The 18917-nt window shown below is 41.9% G+C and overlaps 1 protein-coding gene and 1 long non-coding RNA gene across 5 annotated transcripts in view; both read left to right on the forward strand.

Moving 5' to 3' along the window:
- RTN3 (reticulon 3) overlaps positions 1-18917 on the forward strand; it is a 77004-nt gene that overhangs the window by 6894 nt on the left and 51193 nt on the right. For 2 of the 4 annotated variants that reach the window (XM_074401622.1, XM_074401623.1), the window contains exon 2: positions 14554-14610. The exons of 1 other annotated variant lie outside the window; for it this stretch is intronic. In XM_074401622.1, the coding sequence (XP_074257723.1) occupies positions 14554-14610 (57 nt within the window). Of the gene's footprint in view, positions 1-14553; positions 14615-18917 lie in introns of all 4 variants that reach the window. One more of the 4 variants, XM_074401621.1, reaches the window with a different exon arrangement.
- On the forward strand, positions 14621-18766 carry LOC141584899 (uncharacterized). Its single transcript, XR_012518188.1, has 2 exons — positions 14621-15748; positions 15779-18766. It is a non-coding gene; the product is annotated as an uncharacterized LOC141584899 (long non-coding RNA).

The raw sequence follows: 18917 nt of genomic DNA on the forward strand, positions 1-18917 counted from the left end.
TGAACCACTCTGATCAAATTAAACAACCAGTCTACATACATTTAGTAGGTGCACCTTTACCCTAAATTGACATTTCTAAGGGGTTTATTAAGTTGCTGTTAAGAACCTCAGTGTTTTTATTCTTGGTGTTTTAAAGATGGTCTGAAAATAAAATAAAACTTACTGCTTTATCAAATTCTCCTGTGAGAAAGTTATATATTAATCCTGATATAGGAGTCACCTATCTAGTCCTGTGCATGTTTCAAAACTTTTGAAATGAAGTTTGGTGATGAAGGAATTGATGACATGTTATTGAAGGGAAAAGGGAAAGTTGAGTTTTCCAATTTTGTTTGAGCCAAGAGTTTGTTCTGCCGAAAGACACTTCTCTTTAGACTGCTCATAATCCTAGAATTTACCATTTTTATAATTCTGAACACAATTACAAAGGCTCCATTAAATAAGTAGGTTTTCTATATAAATGACCGTGCATATTTGTTGTGTCCACTTAGCTTATAGTTTGTGTTAACTTTATTGTTGATGATAAATTTAGCCTCCTGAGGTATGCAGACTTGTGAAAAATGTATCAATTTTATGGTAAAACTTTTCCTCTTAATTTAGCAAATCCTCTCTGTATTGTTCTAATTTTGGTATATGCTGCTGAAGTAAGCACTCATAGGAAAACTTTTTAGCTAAAAATTAAGAGGTCGATATTTTGTTCATATAGTTAACTTATTCAGAAGTTTCCTAGAAAACTGATTTAATCTTCTGTTCTGTTCATTTATGACAGCTACTAGTTTTAAGAGTTATTTTGGATCATAGGGTGTGGTGTAGATGTTTTGAAAGAAGTGCGTATGTTCAATAAGTTTAGCTGTCGTCTGTATTGCTTGTGATTACATCATTGAAGTCTCCTACCCATCTGTGATTTTTGTAAGATGTTATTCTGTGATGTTACAACTTTAGAGAGAATCTCTTTAAATGCTGTAATTTACATTTTACGTTATGGGACGAGGTTATCAGCAAGTGGCGCCAGCCTGCTTTTGTTTTTCTATTTTTTTTTAAATTTCAAATAACTATTCTTGTCTATTTTCTCCAATCAACTGATTTATTATTTCCTGTAACCATATCATCATAACCTAATCATAGGGGACAGTGAGCCCCTATCAGCAAGTGACCCACTCCTGTGATCGCCCCCCCCACCCCCCGCCAAGGACTTTGTGTGTGTACGTGTGTGATGGAGTGCAGTGGTGGGATCTCGGCTCACTGCAACCTCCACCTCCTGGGTTCAAGTAATTCTCCTGCTTCAGCCTCCTGAGTAGGTGGGATTGCAGGCTGCGCCACCATGCCCAACTAATTTTTCTATTTTTAGTAGAGACAGGGTTTCGCCGTGTTGGCCAGGCTGGTCTTGAACTCCTGACCTCAGGTGAACTGTGTGCTTCGGCCTCCCACACTACTGGGGTTACAGGCGGCATGAACCACCGTGCCCAGCCTCAAATAACTATTCTTAACTGTTTTTTCCAATCAACTGATTTATTGTCACCTGTAATCATATCATCATAACTTAACCAGAGGGGACAGTGAGCTTTTTGATGTCTTCCTCCTCTGTAGCTTGCCCTTCAAGATAAATGGAAGAACATTCTGGAAAACCTTTTGTTATCAAAATTTTGTCCTGTTATTTGAACATATTTCAACACACAGCATTGTCTTTATTTTATGTATGAGAGAGAAATACTTGATTTTCATAATAGCTTACATTTGTGTACTGCTTTTTCATTTAAGTTATGCCCATATGTTAACTTAATTCAACAACCGAGCATACATAAAAGCACTTTGCCCGGTGCTATGGAAGACAGAAAGGTAAATAAAATATAGATCATTCCTTTAGAGGCCATATTCAATAGAGGAAAGACTTATATTATGTTTATCTGTGAGATAGGTAGCAATATAACCCCCTTCTTTTTTTTTTTTTTTTTTTTTTTTTTTTTTGAGACGGAGTTTCGCTCTTGTTACCCAGGCTGGAGGGAGTGCAATGGCACGATCTCGGCTCACCGCATCCTCCGCCTCCTGGGTTCAGGCAATTCTCCTGCCTCAGCCTCCTGAGTAACTGGGATTACAGGCACGAGCCACCATGCCCAGCTAATTTTTTGTATTTTTAGTAGAGACGGGGTTTCACCATGTTGACCAGGATGGTCTCAATCTCTTGACCTCATGATCCACCCACCTCGGCCTCCCAGAGTGCTGGGATTACAGGCTTGAGCCACCGCACCCAGCCCTATAACCCCCTTCTTACAGATGGGGACTCAGACAGAGATTAATGCCTATGCTTTAAAATTTGAAGCAACATGTAGGAAACATTACTCAGTCACCCTTTTGAATTCAGTGATCAGTTTAACTTAAAAGCCTAAATGTCTAGCTCTGTGGTTCTTTTTCTTTTTTTTTTTTTTTTTAGACAGAGTCTCACCCTGTTGCCAGGCTAGAGTACAGTGGCACAATCTCGGCTCACTGCAACCTCTGCTTCCTGGGTTCAAGGAATTCTCCTGCCTCAGCCTCCTGAGTAGCTGGGACTCCAGGTGCAGCACATCACCACACCAAGCTAATCGTGTGTGTGTGTGTGTGTGTGTGTGTGTGTGTGTGTGTGTATTTTTTGTTGTTGTTGTTGTTTGGAGACAGTTTTGCTCTTTTTGCCCAGGATGGAGTGTAATGGGGCAATCTCGGCTTGCTGCAACCTCCGCCTCCTAGGTTCAAGGGATTCTCTTGCCTCAGCCTCCCGAGTAGCTGGGATTATAGGCACGCACCATCACGCCTGGCTAATTTTGTATTTTTAGTAGAGATGAGGTTTCTCCATGTTGGTCAGGCTGGTGGTCTTGAATTCCCGACCTGAGGTGATCTGTCTGCCTCGGCCTCCCAAAGTGCTGGGATTACAGGCATGAGCCACCGCGCCAAACCTTAATTTTGTATTTTTAATAGAGACAGGGTTTCACCATGTTGGCGAGGATGGTCTTGATCTCCTGACCTCTTTTTTTTGAGACGGAGTTTCGCTCTTGTTACCCAGGCTGGAGTGCAATGGTGCGATCTCGGCTCACCGCAACCTCCGCCTCCTGGGTTCAGGCAATTCTCCTGCCTCAGCCTCCTGAGTAGCTGGGATTACAGGCACACGCCACCATGCTCAGCTGATTTTTTGTATTTTTAGTAGAGACGGGGTTTCACCATGTCGACCAGGATGGTCTCGAACTCTCGACCTCGTGATCCACCCGCCTCGGCCTCCCAAAGTGCTGGGATTACAGGTTTGAGCCACCGCGCCCGGCGATCTCCTGACCTCTTGATCTGCCTGCCTTAGCGTCCCAACATGCTGGATTATAGACATGAGCCACGGCACCCAGCCAGCTCCATGGTTTTAAGCCAGGTGCCTTTTATTTCATTGCTCTACAGAAACTTTTCTAGTCAGGTTCACTAGATATTTTCCACATTGCTAAATTCAGTTACTTCTCCATCCTCCTAATATGCTTTCATAACAGCTTTTTTTTTTTTTTTTTTTTTTTTTTTGAGACGGAGTTTTCGCTCTTGTTACCCAGGCTGGAGTGCAATGGCACAATCTCGGCTCACCGCAACCTCCGCCTCCTGGGTTCAGGCAATTCTCCTGCCTCAGCCTCCTGAGTAGCTGGGATTACAGGCACACGCCACCATGCCCAGCTAATTTTTTGTATTTTTAGTAGAGACGGGGTTTCACCATGTTGACCAGGATGGTCTCGATCCCTTGACCTTGTGATCCACCCGCCTCGGCCTCCCAAAGTGCTGGGATTACAGGCTTGAGCCACCGCGCCCAGCCATAACAGCTTTTGACGTATTTGACTCTCCTCGTTGCTTTTTAAATTTGTCTTCCGTGATATCACATACTCCATCTCACTGGCTGTTTATCCTCTATCTCAGTAAAATTCACCGTTTGAAGGTGTTTTTTAGTGTATGCACAAGATTGTACAGGTATCTCTACTATATAATTCCAGAACATTTTTATTTCCCCAAAGAGAAACCCTGTATTTGTTAGTAGTCATTTGCCATTCTTCTCTCCCCCATCCCCTGGCAACTATTAATCTACTTTCAAACTCTGTGGATTTCGTTACTCTTGAGATTTTATATTGCTAATTTTTTTTTTTTTTTTTTTTTTTTTTTTTTTTGAGATGGAATCTCGCTCTGTTGCCCAGGCTGGAGTGAGGTGTTGCAATCTCTGCTCACTGCAACCTCTGCCTCCCAGGTTCAAGCAATTCTCTTGCCTCAGGCTTCCAAGTACCTGGGATTACAGGGGTGTGCCACCACGCCCAGCTAATTTTTGTATTTTTAGTGAAGATGGGGTTTCACCATGCTGGCCAAGCTGACCTCCTGACCTCAAGTAATCCATCCATTTCAGCCTCCAAAAGTACTGGGATTACAGGTGTGAGCCACCATGCCCAGCCTTAACTCTTTTATCTTCGCAACCTCTAAACCTTAGAGTGTTCCGGGACTCACTTCAAAGAACTTTTCTCTATCTTTACACATTGATCTAATTTATAGCATACAGTCCTGTGGTTGAAAATACCATAAATAAGCTGATGACTTTCAAACTTTACCTTTAGCCTACATGTCTGATGGCATCTCAGAGTTACATGACTTAACCTGAATTCCTGATCTTTCCTTTTATTTATTTATTTAATTTATTTATTTTTGAGTTGGGGTCTTGCTCTATTGCCAGGCTACAGTGCAGTGGCATGATCTCAGCTCACTGCAATCTCTGCCTCCTGGTTCAAGCGATTCTCCTGCCTCAGCCTACCGAGTAGGTTGGACTACAGGTGCGTGCAGCACCACACACAGCTAATTTTTGTATTTTTTAGTAGAGATGGAATTTCACCATGTTGGCAGGATGATCTTAATCTCTTAACCTTGTGATCCACCCACCTCGGCCTCCCAAAGTGCTCGGGTTATAGGTGTGAGCCACTACGCCCAGCCTATTTTTATTTTTATTTTTATTTTTGAGACAGGGTCTCACTCTGTCACCCAGGCTGAAGTGCAGTGGCATGATCATGGCTCACTGAACCTCGACCTCCCAGGCTCAAGTGATTCTCCCATCTCAGTCTCCTGAAAGTTGGGACCATAGGTGTGTACCACCATGCCTGACTAATTATTTTTTTTTACTGAGATGGAGTTTCACTGTTGTTGCCCAGGCTGGAGTGCAGTGGTGCAATCTCAGTTCACTGCAACCTCTGCCTCCCAGGTTCAAGCAATTCTGTCTCAGCCTCCCAAGTAGCTGGGATTATAGGCATGTGCCACCACGCCCAGCTAATTTTTATATTTTTAGTAGAGACAGGGTTTCACCATGTTGGTCAGGCTGGTCTCAAACTCCTGACCTCCAGAGATCCACCCTCCTTAGCCTCCCAAAGTGCTGGGATTACAGGCATGAACCACCACGTCTAACCTAATTATTTTTATTTTTATAGAGACAAGGTCTCACTATGTTGCCTTTGCTGGTATTGAACTCCTGGGCTCAAGCGATCCTCCTGCCTTGGCCTCTCAAAGTGCTGGGATTACAGGTGTAAGCCATGGTGCCTGTCCTGATCTTTTCTTTTAAACTGGGTCTTCTCAATCTCAGTAAATGGCCATTCTCTTCTTTCTTTCTTTTGCTCAAATCAAAAACTTTGGAGTTACCCTCAGTCCTTTCTATCCCTCATACAAGCCATTAACAAATGCTCTTGATTCTACCTTCAAAATATATCCAAAGTCTGACCAATTCTGTCAGCCTCCATTGCTGCCATCCTGGTCCAGGCTAGCTTTCCTGGATTATTGTAGATGCCTCCTATCTGGTCTCCCTACTTTCTTCCTTGCCTCTCTTCAGTCCATTCTCCACACAGCCGCTGGTGTAAGCCTGTAAAAATCCAAGTTGGATCATGTTACTTATGGGCAAAGTGCCCTAGCGGCTTCCTATTACACTCAGTGAATGCTAATATCCTCAGAAGACTTATTAATAAATACCCTGTAATATCTGGCCCCAGCGTCCCCCTTGCTCACCTGGCTTCAGCCATACTGGCCTCCTTGTCTCGCTCTGTCACCCAGGCTGGAATGCAGTGGCATGATCTCGGCTTACTGCAACCTCTGCCTCCCAGGATCAAGCCACCCTCCCACCTCAGCCTCCCAAGTAGCTGGGATTATAGGCATGCACCTCCACACCTGGCTGATTTTTGTATTTTTAGCAGAGATGAATGGGATTTCACCATGTTGGCTAGGTTAGTCTCGAACTCCTGGCCTCAAGTCATCCACCTGCCTTGGCCTCCCAAATTGCTGAGATTACAGGCATAAGCCACTGTGCCTGGCCTTCCTTGTTCTTTACACCAGAAATAACCCTCTACTTCAGGGTTTTGTTTTGAGATGGAGTTTAGCTCTTGTTGTCCAGGCTGGAGTACACTGGCACGATCTCGGCTCACTGCAACCTTTGTCTCCCAGGTTCAAGTGATTCTCCTGCCTCAGCCTCCCAAGTAGCTGGGATTACAGGCATGTGCCACCACGCCTGGCTAATGTTGTATTTTTAGTAGAGACGGGATTTCTCTGTGTTAATCAGGCTGGTCTTGAACTCCTGACCTCAAGTGATCCACCCCCTTGGCTTCCCAAAGTACTGGGATTACAAGCATGAGCCACCTCGCCCAGCCTATTAATTAATTTATTAACTTTGAGATGGAGTCTTGCTCTGTTACCATGCTGAAGCACAGTGGCACAATCTTGGCTGACTGCAGCCTCCACCTCCTGGGTTCAAGCAATTTTTCTGCCTCTGTCTCCTTCCTAGTAGCTGGGACTACATAACAGGCACATGCCACCACGTCTGGCTGATTTTTGTATTTTTAGTAGAGACAGGGTTTCATCATGTCGGCCAGGATGGTCTCGATCTCTTGACCTCATGATCCGCCTGCTTCAGCCTCACAAAGTTCTGGGATTACAGGCGTGAGCCACGGCACCTGGCCCTGTTTATTTTTAAGACAAGGCCTGGCCCTATCACCCAGGCTAGAGTGCAGTGGCATGATCTTGACTCACTGCAACATCCACCTCCTGGGCTGATGCCATCCTCCCACCTCAGCCTCCCAAGTAGCTGGGACTACAGACAAGACTGGTTTTTGTATTTTTGTAGAGACAGAGTTTCACCATGTTGCCCAGGCTGATCTTGAACTCATAAGCTCAAGAGATCTGCCCACCCTGGCCTCCCAAAGTGCTGAGAATACAGGTGTGTGAGCCACCACGCCCAACCTGTAACCAGTTTCGTATCTACATGGTCCGTTTTGTTTCTGTCAGACTTTCTAGTTTTCCTTTGCAACAAGAGGTCTGCTTGTTCTTCCTCTTAGATTGCCTATAAATTTACTCTAATGAGTCTTACAAAGAAAGCTTCCCAACTCTTCAGTGTTGTAACAGAAGAGTGGGCATCTTGGAAGTTAGCACTGTTTTAACTTATATGAGAAGGAACTACTGCCTTAGTAACTATTACATTAGTTAGACTAATATTAGGCCAGTTACTACTTACTACTCAGTTTAGTTTTGAAATAAGCTAAATCTAAACATCTTTATAGTTTCATTTTCACCAAACATTTGTGAAGCTCCTGTATGTTGAAGCTTCCATATTCCGTGACTTCTGCTATATGCTGGTCAACATGAAAGATACAAAGATATGTAAAAGGTCTTTAACCCTAAGGTCCTTCCAATCAGGTTCTTTTCCAACAATAAATACATTAATTAGATATTAAATCTTATTTGTTGTAGAGAACTAAGACATTAATAATTGAGTTCCTTTTCTTCTCCTGAAATTCCCCAGCTTAACTAGTTGGTCTGTTTTTACAGTAGTTATGTTAGCTACAAACAAATAAATAAATGAAAATCAACCTGCCAGTTTATGTAGATTTTTCCCCCTGAGGTAGGTGGAGCTTAACTCCTCCACCTCTTAAGGGTGGATAATAAGCTTAATGACTTGTTTCCATAGAATACAGTGTGGAAGGGTGGGAAGAAGTACTGCTTCCTCCACCCAGGTGGAGAAACCTGGCAAGCACTACCTCAGCCAGAGATCAGGTTAACATCATCAGTGATAAGTCATGTTGATAATCTGTACTCTTGATATAATGTGATGAGCATGGCCCTTGGTATTCCTCCCCAGAAGCCATCACTCCAGTCTGTCCATTAGAAAAACATCTGACAGGCCAGGCACAGTGGCTCCCACCTATAATCCCCAGCACTTTGGGAGGCTGAGGTGGGTGGATTACCTGAAGTAGGGAGTTCGAGACCAGCCTGATAAACACAGAGAAACCCCGCCTCTACTAAAAATACAAAAAGTTATCTGGGCGTGGTGGTGCATGCATGTAATCCCAGCTACTTGAGAGGCTGAGGCAGGAGAATCACTTGAACCCTGGAGGCGGAGGTTGCATTGAGCCGAGATCACGCCACTGCACTCTAGCCTGGGCAACAGAGCAAGACTTCGTCTCAAGAGAGAAAAAAAAGAATATTGTGATGATGCCAGGTGTGGTGGCTCACACTTGTAATCCCAGCACTTTGGGAGGCCAAGGTAGAAGGATGGCTTGAGCCCAGGAGTTCAAGACCAGCTTGGCAACATAGTGGGACCCTCTCTATTTTTAAGAAAATTTTTAAAAATAGAATATTGTGTTGAATAATCTTAGAGCCACATATTTGCACAGACGGCTGGTTATTTGTTGGAATAAGATTTTCAGCAGGTTCACTTATACATTTTTTTTTTTTTGAGATGGAGTCTTGCTCTGTTTGCCCAGGCTGGGAGTACAGTGGCTCAATCTCAGCTCACTGCAGCCTCCCAAATTGAGTAGCTGGAATTACAGGCATGCGCCACCATGCCCAGCTAATTTTTGTATTTTTAGTAGAGACAAGTTTCACTATGTTACCCAGGGTGGTCTCTGAACTCCTGACCTCAGGTGGTCTGCCCGCCTCGGTCTCCCAAAGTGCTAGGATTACAGGTGGGAGCCACTGCTCCCGTCCCACTTGTGCTTTTTAAATCCCATGTATTCTAGAAATTTTGTGAATTTTGTTCCAGAAAAAAATTATTTCTTTTTTATGTATTTTCAGACTTTTCTGTTGGCCCCTTTTTGTCTCTGTAAATATACTGGTCATTTTCATTTCTAAAATCTTTCCCTCAACATTGTCTCTCCCTCTAGCTGCTGCCCAGTTTTTAGTCTTCCCTTTATCCCATATTTCCCATGCTTTTTGTTTTCAGTGTTTTATAAACTTGCCTTCACTCTCCAGTCTTCAGTGTCTGTCCCTCCCCCTCTACCACTCTCATTTTAGTCATCAATACCAAAGTAGAGACAGGGTTTCACCGTGTTGCCCAGGCTGGTCTCGAACTCCTGAGATCAAGCCATCCACCTGCCTTGGCCTCCCAAAGTGCTGTTGTTACAGGCATCAGCCATGGTACCCATTTTTCATAGTCACCTTCAGTGATTCCTTTTTACACAAAGGATATAATCCAGATTACATGACATTTAAGCCATTTGGAATCTGGCCAGTTGTTCCTTCTCACCAGAATGCCTTCCCCTTCCTTGTTAACCTTACGAGCTTTCCTTAAGACCAAGTTTACCATCTCTTCTGAAACATTCTTAATTTACTATAGTGGCTGTCTTCCGCTGCATTCCCACAACTCGTACAGTTTTACTGGCATATACTTGCTTTTCACCTATTTGTGGACACTATATTACCAGTACTAACACAGGTCCCGGACCTAGCTACTTAATGAAAATGATTTCATTAGTGGCATTTGAGGATTAAGATCATTATTCTGGGGTCATTTCCCTGTGGCACAAATATTGAGTATGAAAACAATGTGGTTTTCTAAGTTAGAAATTTCATGGAATATTGTTCCAATCATTACCAGTTATCTGTGTTCTGCATCTGCGTAACAATTTGCATGTTGAAATTTTCCATTAGGAGGGAGTGTTAGGTGAAGTTGAAAAGGCAAACAGCTGGCATGTTCATAGGATCTTTTTTGGCATTGGGCTTGAAGCATTTGGTTTTTCAGGTTTGTTGGGATTTAAACTTACCATTGGCAGAGATTTAATATTGATAGTTAATGCTTGTAGAAATGAATCCATCTGGAAACATAGAGATAGATAAACATGCTGCTTTTACTTTTTTTTTTTTTTTCCTTGAGATAAGGTCTTTGTGGCCCAGGCTGGAGTACAGTGGTGTGATCACAGTTCACTGCAGCCTCAGCTGCCTGGGCTCAAATAATCCTCTCACCTCAGCCTTCCAAGTAGCTGGGACTACAGGCACATACCACCACACCCATATAATCTTAAAAAAATTTTTTTGTGGAGATAGTATCTCACCATGTTGCCCAGGCTGGTCTTGAGCTCCTAGGTGCAAGCAGTCCACGTGCCTCAGCCTCCTAAAGTGCTGAGATTACAGGCGTGAGCCATCTCCCTCTTTTTTTTTTTGAGACAGGGTCTCATTTTGTCACCCAGGTTGGAGTGCAGTGGTGTGATCTTGGCTCACTGCAACCCCCCTCTTCTAGGCTCAAAGGGTCCTTCCACCTTGGCCTCCTGAGTAGTAAAGGATTAATTGAAAATTGTTATTTTTTATTTGATCTTCTTCATTGGTCTCTGTGTATCCTGATAGAATTTTCAGCTTCTAGGTGCTCATATATAATTTATTTCTTACATTACTTCTCTTTTTATACCTTCTTTCTTTTTTTATTTTTTTGAGACAGAGTCTTACTCTGACCCCCAGGCTGGAGTGCAGTAGCACAATCTCGGCTCACTGCAACTCTGCCTCCTGGGTTCAAGCAATTCTCCTGCCTCAGCCTCCCAAATAGCTGGGACTACAGGTGAGTGCCACCATGCCTGGCAAATTTTTTGTATTTTAGAGATGGAGTTTCGCCATGTTAGCCAGATGGTCTTGATCTCCTGACCTCGTGATCTGCCCACCTTGGCCTCCTAAAGTACTGAGATTACAGGTGTGAGCCACCGCACCTAGCCCTGAATTTTTATGCTTTCTAAACTCTTGCTGCTTGAAGTATTTATGTTGTTTTGTTGTTTCTGGTTTTTTTTCCTGATATCAAATGTACAGATCTTTTCCAGAATGTCATATAATTGGACTGGTCCAGTGTGTTGCCCTTTCAGACTAGCTTCCTTTACAGATCAGTAAGCATGTCTTTGTCCCTTCATGTCTTTGTGTGGCTTGATAGCTCATTCTAGAATATCTTTTTCCATCTTCTCAATTTCTAAATTTAATCAGCTAAAAAGCCCCATATCTTTTTTAAATCATCTATATTAGGTATAATGAAACTCTGGGTATGAGCCACCCTCGAATAAAATTTCTCTCTATGAACAGTTCTGCAGGCTTTATGGGAAGCAGGGTGCCGGAGGTTGCTCAGTTTCTAGGGAGGCTTCAGGAAGCTTACAATCTTGGCAGAAGACAAAGGGGATGCAGGCACATCACATGGCAAAACCTGGAGCAGCAGAGCTACCCTTGTTTAAAGTATCACTCAGGACTGGGCATGGTGGCTCACACCTGTTATCTCAGCACTTTGGGAGGCTGGGTGGGAGGATCGCTTGAGCCCAGGAGTTCAAGACCACCCTAAGTAACATGGCAAGACCTGTCTCCAGAAAAAATGAAAATAAACTAGCTGGATGTAGTGGTGAGCACCTGCAGTCAAAGCTACTTGGGAGGCTGATGCAGGAAGATCACTTGAGCACAGGAGATCAAGGCTGCAGTAAGCTGTGATCATGTCTGCACTGGGCAGCACAGTGAGACTTTGTCTCAAAAATAAATCAATAAGGAAAGGACAGCTGTTTTTAATTTATAGGAATAAATGTCATACTTTATTTTCATATGATTAAAAAGCACCTCTATGTTTGTTACTGGTTTTCATAAATCAGCACTTATACCTATAGCCCAGTCCTTTAAAGCAATTTTTTAGTTTAAATATATTTCTAACATTTGTGAAAACATTTTTATAATTGTAAGATAAAAGGAAGTTAATTTGTAAAGTTCAATATTTAGGGACAATTTTGGAGGGTTTTGTTTTTCATGTGGCTATTTTATTCTTTTGTTGTTGCTGTTGTTGAGACGTAGTCTCGCTCTGTCCCATGCTGGAGTGCAGTGGTGCAATCTTGGCTCATTGCAGCCTCCACCTCCTGGGTTCAAGCGATTCTTGTGCCTCAGCCTCCCAAGTGCCTGGGATTACAGGCACTCACCACCACATCCAGCTAGTTTTTTGTGTTTTTATGAGAGACAGGGTTTCACCATGTTGGCCAGGATGGTCTCGATCTCCTGACTACCTCTTGGTGTAGTTTTTTGTTGTTGTTGTTTCTTTCTTTCTTTTTTTTTTTTTTTTTTTTTTTTTTTTTTTTTTTTTTTTTTGAGATTAAGTCTTGCCCTGTCGCCCAGACTAGAGTGCAATGGTGCGCTCATTGCAACCTCTGCCTCCTTGGTTCAAGTGATTCTCCTGCCTCAGCCTCCCAAGTAGCTAGTACTTAAAGGCGCACACCACCACTCCCAGCTAGTTTTGTATTTTTAGTGAAGATGGGGTTTTACCACGTTGACCAGACTGGTCTCGATCTCTTGACCTCATAATCTGCCCACCTCGGCCTCCCAAAGTGCTGAGATTACAGCCACTGTGCCTGGCTGTCCCTTTGTTATTTAACAAATGGGAACACACTGCTTTTTAAGCACACTGCACGTGGTGGTTTTTTTTGGGTTTTTTTGTTTTTGTTTTTGTTTTTTTGAGACAGAGTCCCATACTGTCTCTAGGGCTGGAATGCAATGGCACAATCCTGGCTCATTGCCAACTCTGCCTCCCAGGTTCACGTGATTCTTCTGCCTCAACCTCCCGAGTAGCTGGAATTAACAGGTGCACACCACCACATCCAGCTAATTTTTTTCTAATTTTAGTAGAGATGAGGTGGGGTTTCACTTTATTGGCCAGACGGGTCTCGAACTTCTGACCTCGTGATCCGCCCACCTGGGCTTCCTAATACTAGGATTACAGGCATGAGCCACTGCACCTGGCCTGCATTTTGTTTTTTAAGTTTAATTCATATATGGACTATGTCTACATATACACTTGGCCCACCTTATCTCAGGTTCTACATCTGTGGATTCAACCGATTGTGTATCAAAAATATTTTTAAAAAAAAAGAATTTAAAAATACAAATTTTTAATGTAATACAGTGTAGTTACTATTTACATAGCATTTACATTGTATTAGGTGTCTAAAGGAGACTTAAATTATAAGGGAGGGTGTGTGTAGGTTATATGCAAATACAATGCCATTTTATACATAGGACTTAAGTATCTTTCGATTTTGGTGTGGGGGGTGTTCTAAAACCAATTCCCCTCAGATACCAAGGTATAGCTGTACCTCATTCTTTCTCATAGCAGCAAGTGTTTCATAGTTTTAAAAATAACTTTAGGAGCCATGCTAGTCTTCTGTGTATCCTTCCAGTTTTAGTATATGTGTTGGCCAAGCAAGTGCTAGGTGTAACTTTAGTGCTCTGTTGATGGTCATTTAGAGTATTCCTAATATTTATAACCAGAGCTCTTATGAATATCCTCATACACATATCTTTGTACATGTATGCACATATGTCTATAGGATAAATTCTTAGAAATGTAACTGTAGAGTTAGTATTGTGCAGGGGGACTGGGAGGAGAATATGTGCATTTTAAATTTGATGTATGTTGCTGAATTTAGAGGAGTATAATTTTATTTTATTTCTTTTTTTTTTTTTTAAGATGGAGTCTCACTTTGTTGCCCACACTGGAATGCAGTGGTGCGATCTTGGCTCACTACAACCTATACCTCCTGGGTTCAAGGGATTCTCCTGTCTCAGCCTCCTGAGTAGCTGGAATTATAGGCATGTGCCACCACACCCACCTAATTTTTGTATTTTTAGTAAGATAGTGTTTCACCATGTTGGCTAGGCTGGTTTCAAACTCCTGACCTCAGGTGATCCACCTGCCTTGGCCTTCCTAAGTGCTGGAATTACAGATGTGAGCCACTGCACCAGGCCTAAAGGAGTATCATTTTAGAAGATAGATTTCTCATGTAGTTCTTTTTTCCCAATGGATTAATTGTGCTTTTTAAAAAAATATTTAGGGTCAACTTTGCATATTTGCCAGTTAAATATATTTAAATGCTTATGTTAGTGACTAGCTCCTCAAAATGTATTCAGGAATGGTTAAAAGCAAATATTAATTAGTACTCAGATACTTATTTTCCCTTTCCCACATAGAGTAGCAGAGTAGCATCATTTGTTCCTGAGGTTGTGCTTGATTTAAAATGCTAGGGGTTCCTCTTTTTTTGGAAGATGAGAATGTTTGACTAAAACAAAACAAAAAAAAGAATGGATTAACTTTTAGAAATGCATCTTGAAAACAAAATAAGATTTTGCTACCAGGTGAGTGAAAACAATAATTCAAAGTAAAGATTTGGGTTTTCCCCCTTGTTAAACCCAATGAAATTATGATGCTTGGCTCTTCCTCCCCATCAAAAAAAAGTTAAAGTTAAAATTTCTGTGTGAGGTTGTCATATTCTCATGCTGTATATTTTCTTTCAGATTCCTTTGTTTCTTCCTCTTCCTCTCAGCCTGTATCTCTATTTTCGACCTCACAAGGCAAGTCTGTCATATTTTTTTTGTGCATTGATAAAAGAAAAATGTTGAGAAAGAGGCTGTAACTGGGGATATGAGGCACAAGTCTGTTGCCCCTGAATCCCCTAAAATAAAAACTAATTACAAGCTGGTTCTTTCTATTTAGCAGTTTTAAGTGGGTTTCCTGTAATGGTTAATAAAATAAAATGAGGCTGGGTGGACCCCTTAACATAGCATGAACTTCAGGTATAGTTTTGAGTATTTCTTTAAAATTAAAAACTTGCCCACCAGAATTTGGAGCAGATAGAATTGTGGCTCAGAGGCTAGGTGCAATTTCTCACACCTGTAATCTCAGTACTTTGGGAGGCAAAGGTAGGTAGATCACTTGAGCTCAGGAGTTTGAGACCAGCCTGGGCAACATGATGAAACCCTGTCTCTACAAAAAAATATCCAGGCATTGGTGGTGTGTGCCCGTCATCCCAGCTACTTGGGAGGCTGAGGTGGGAGGATTGCTTGAGCCCAGGGGTTGGAGGTAGCAGTGAGCAATGATTGTGCCAGTGCCCTCCCGCCTGGGTGACAGAGCAAGACCCTGCTTCACCACCACCATCAACAGCAACAAAATTGTGGCTCAGAAAACACCCAACCCCTAGAATGCATTTAATGTATTGATTTGCAGCTATGTAACTGGTTACATGGTTTTAGTATATGTGTTGGCCAAGCAAGTGGTAGCGGATTTGGAAAACCAGTATAAAGATGTGCTTCCACTCCTAGAAAAATGCCAGCCTAGCTAGAGTATTTTAATGTAAATTTATCTGAGATGTGTCCTAAAAGCTAGGCTAGTACCCAAATTGCCTAGGAACATTGAACAAGTCGTTTATGTGACTTTTGGCAAGCAAGGCTTCTTGTCCTAGAGATTGAGTTGTGGCTTTGTTTTGTTTTTAATCTGTCAATCTGTAGGGAAGAGAATCAGTTTGTGGAGGTGACATTGCCAAGAATCTGAAAGAGAGGGTACTATGTGCTTCATCAAGTTATACTAATAATAAAGTACTATTTCATTTGTGCTATTGTACTAGACCCAAATATAGGTCAGTGGAAAACCCTTATTTTAAAAAAGGAAAAGTAGTTAAAATCACTAGATAGATTTATAGATTTAAGAAGTGTTGTGCAAACAGTTGCAGCTGGAATTCTCTAGCTGCAAAAGACTTTTCCCTTATAACAATAAAAATATAATGGGATTTTTTTTTTTTAATTAGTAAAACTTTTGCCTTGTTTAATCTGCTTCTTGTGGTGGCTCACGCCTGTAATCCCAGCACTTTGGGAGGCCAAGGCAGGTGGATCACCTGAGGTCTGGAGTTTGAGACCAGCCTGAACAACATGGGGAAGCCCTGTCTATACTAAAAATACAAAATTTGGTCGGGTGTGGTGGCTCACACCTGTAATCCCAGCACTTTGGGAGGCCAAGGTGGGTCGATCACCCGAGGTCAGGAGTTTGAGACCAGGCTGGCCAACATGGCAAAACTCCATAAATGAAAAAAAAAAAAAAAAAAAAAATTAGCTGGATGTAGTGGTACATGCTTCTAATCCCAGCTACTCAGGAGGCTGAAGCAGGAGAATCGCTTGAACCAGGGAGGTGGAGGTTGCAGTGAGCGGAGATCGTGATGCTGCACTCCAGCCTGGGCAGCAAGAGTGAAGCTACATCTCAAAAAAAAGTACTTATATTGTTCTTGACATTTGGAACTTGACCATATTTATATTTTTAAGGGTTTTTTTTTCTTATGAGAAGCTTAATAATTTAGGCAAATAGGTATTACATTTATTCTACTCTGGAAGAAAAATACAGTATAAATAGAACAAATCATTATATTTCCTCTCTTGTAAGTATTTCAGATCTTTAACAAATTCTAACCTTAAGTCACTTTTTGATTTTCCTTTTTTCTTTTTCTTTTTCTTTTTTTTTTTTTTTTTTTTTTTGAGATGGAGTCTCTGTTGTCCAGGCTGGAGTACAATGGCATGATCTCAGCTCACTGCAGCCTCCACCCACCAGGTTCAAGCGATTCTCTCACCTCAGCCTCCTGAGTAGCTGGGATTATAGACGTGTACCACCACACCCAGCTAATTTTTGTATTTTTAGTAGAAATGCGGTTTCATCATGTTAGCCTGGTCTCAAACTCCTGACCTCAAGGGATTCGCCCACCTCAGCCTCCCAAAGTGCTGAGATTATAGGCATGAGCCACTGTGCCAGCCAAGTCACTTTTTTCATATAGCAAAGGGATAGTTGAGTCAGTAAGCTAGCCCAAGTTTGATGTTTATGAAAAAAATAAAAATTAAAAAGAAAAGGGATAGTTGATACTCTAATGTATGGTGTAATGGTGTAACCCATGCCTAACATACCTAATATATGACATGTTGAAAAGATAACTGTCATAGCTTTAAAAATTTTTTAATCCGTGTTAACAAAAATTACATGTACACTCAAGTAGAAGGGAGGTAAATAAAAAGGATTTTAATTAAAAATGAATGTTTAAATAGGCTTCAGTTTCACAGTGTGTGTTAGAATTTGTAAGATAGCATACACTTATTTTTCCTTTTTGCTTCCAAAAAAAATTTTTTTTGACTAATGTAGATTGACAATAGTGTTATTCTAAAAAGGTAATTAAAAATGCCTTATCTGGCCGGGAATGGTGGCTCATGCCTGTAATTCTAGCACTTTGGGAGGCTGAGGCAGGTGGATCACCTGAGGTCAAGAGTTCAAGACCAGCCTGGCCAAAATGGTGAAACCCCATCTCTACTAAAAATATAAAAAAATTAGCCAGGCATGGTGTGGGTGCCTATAATCCCAGCCACTCAGGAGGCCAAGGCAGGAAAATCATTTGAACCTGGTTGGGGGGTGGGGAAGGAGGGGGCAGAGGTTGCAGTGAGCCAAATCACACCATTGCATTCCAGCCTGGATGAAAGAGCAAAACTTTGTCTCAAAAAAAAAAAAAAGAATGTCTTTTCCTTGAATGGGTTTCATTTAGCCTCTATTAGTAGTATTTTCTCCTGTAACAAACAAATAAACAAAACACATGATGGAAAAGTAGCCCAGTGGGGCTCTATGTCATTGGCAGTCTAGAGGTTAGCCTGTTCAGTTGTTTGAGGGAACACCTCACCTTGGCAGATGATCTAGGTGTTTTCTAGGGTAGCCAAAACTGGTAGCTTCCAGTCTGCCTTCGTAAAAATAAGTGAAGAGAAAGCTGTTGATATACTTGGTTAACTGTATTAAAACCCTGGGTGGGAGATGAGGGCTCTGGTAACAGTCCACTTCCATACAGGCCTGTGAAAGTGACTGCTGCCATCAGCATAAACCTCAAGTCCATCACTGACACTAACCCAACTAATTTATTTGGTTTCATATGCTTTAGATATCTAGTATTAGGGAAGCTGGCTACTTTTATATACACCAGACATATTAAGCAATATGTTGTAATAATTAAATAGGACTTTAAAAAAAAATAGCATCAGGGTCTCACTAGGTTGCCCAGACAGAAGTCCTGAGCACAAGTGGTCCTTCCACCTTGGCTTCCCAAAGTGCTGGGGTTACAGGCATGAGCCTCCGTACCTGGCCTAAACAGGACATTTTAAGATTTAAGAATGACATATTTTTTAAATCATGAAATACATACTTAACATTATTGGGTTTCAGGTAGATGCATGTATTTAAAATGTCGTTAATTCAGACTGAATGACAGGCAGTTAAATTTTTTTAAAATAAATTTTGTGATACTCATTAAGTTGTACTACTTTGAGAATACATCTAGATAAGCTAGGAAGTTAAACTTTTGATATGAGTAGATTTCTAAGTAGAGTCAATGGAATAATCAGTTCCTTCTTCAGTAAGTTGTACCCCTGAGTAGTCCTTGTCCTTGCAGTGTTTAGGTTATGGTTTCTTTTTTCCATCAAGCAACATTATATTCCAGGCTAATAATTCCTGAGAGTTTCAAAATAGTGGATTACATTTTAACGATGTTTTCCTGCACTTCATAAAATAGAAAGATATTGACAGGGCCGGGCGCGGTGGCTCAAGCCTGTAATCCCAGCACTTTGGGAGGCCGAGGCGGGTGGATCACGAGGTCAACAGATCGAGACCATCCTGGACAACATGGTGAAACCCCGTCTCTACTAAAAATACAAAAAAAAATTAGCTGGGCATGGTGGGTCGTGCCTGTAATCCCAGCTACTCAGGAGGCTGAGGCAGGAGAATTGCCTGAACCCAGGAGGCGGAGGTTGCGGTGAGCCGAGATCGCGCCATTGCACTCCAGCCTGGGTAACGAGAGTGAAACTCCGTCTCAAAA

The sequence above is a fragment of the Saimiri boliviensis genome, chromosome 6, assembly GCF_048565385.1.
Source record: "Saimiri boliviensis isolate mSaiBol1 chromosome 6, mSaiBol1.pri, whole genome shotgun sequence".
Classification (NCBI taxonomy): Eukaryota; Metazoa; Chordata; class Mammalia; order Primates; family Cebidae; genus Saimiri; species Saimiri boliviensis.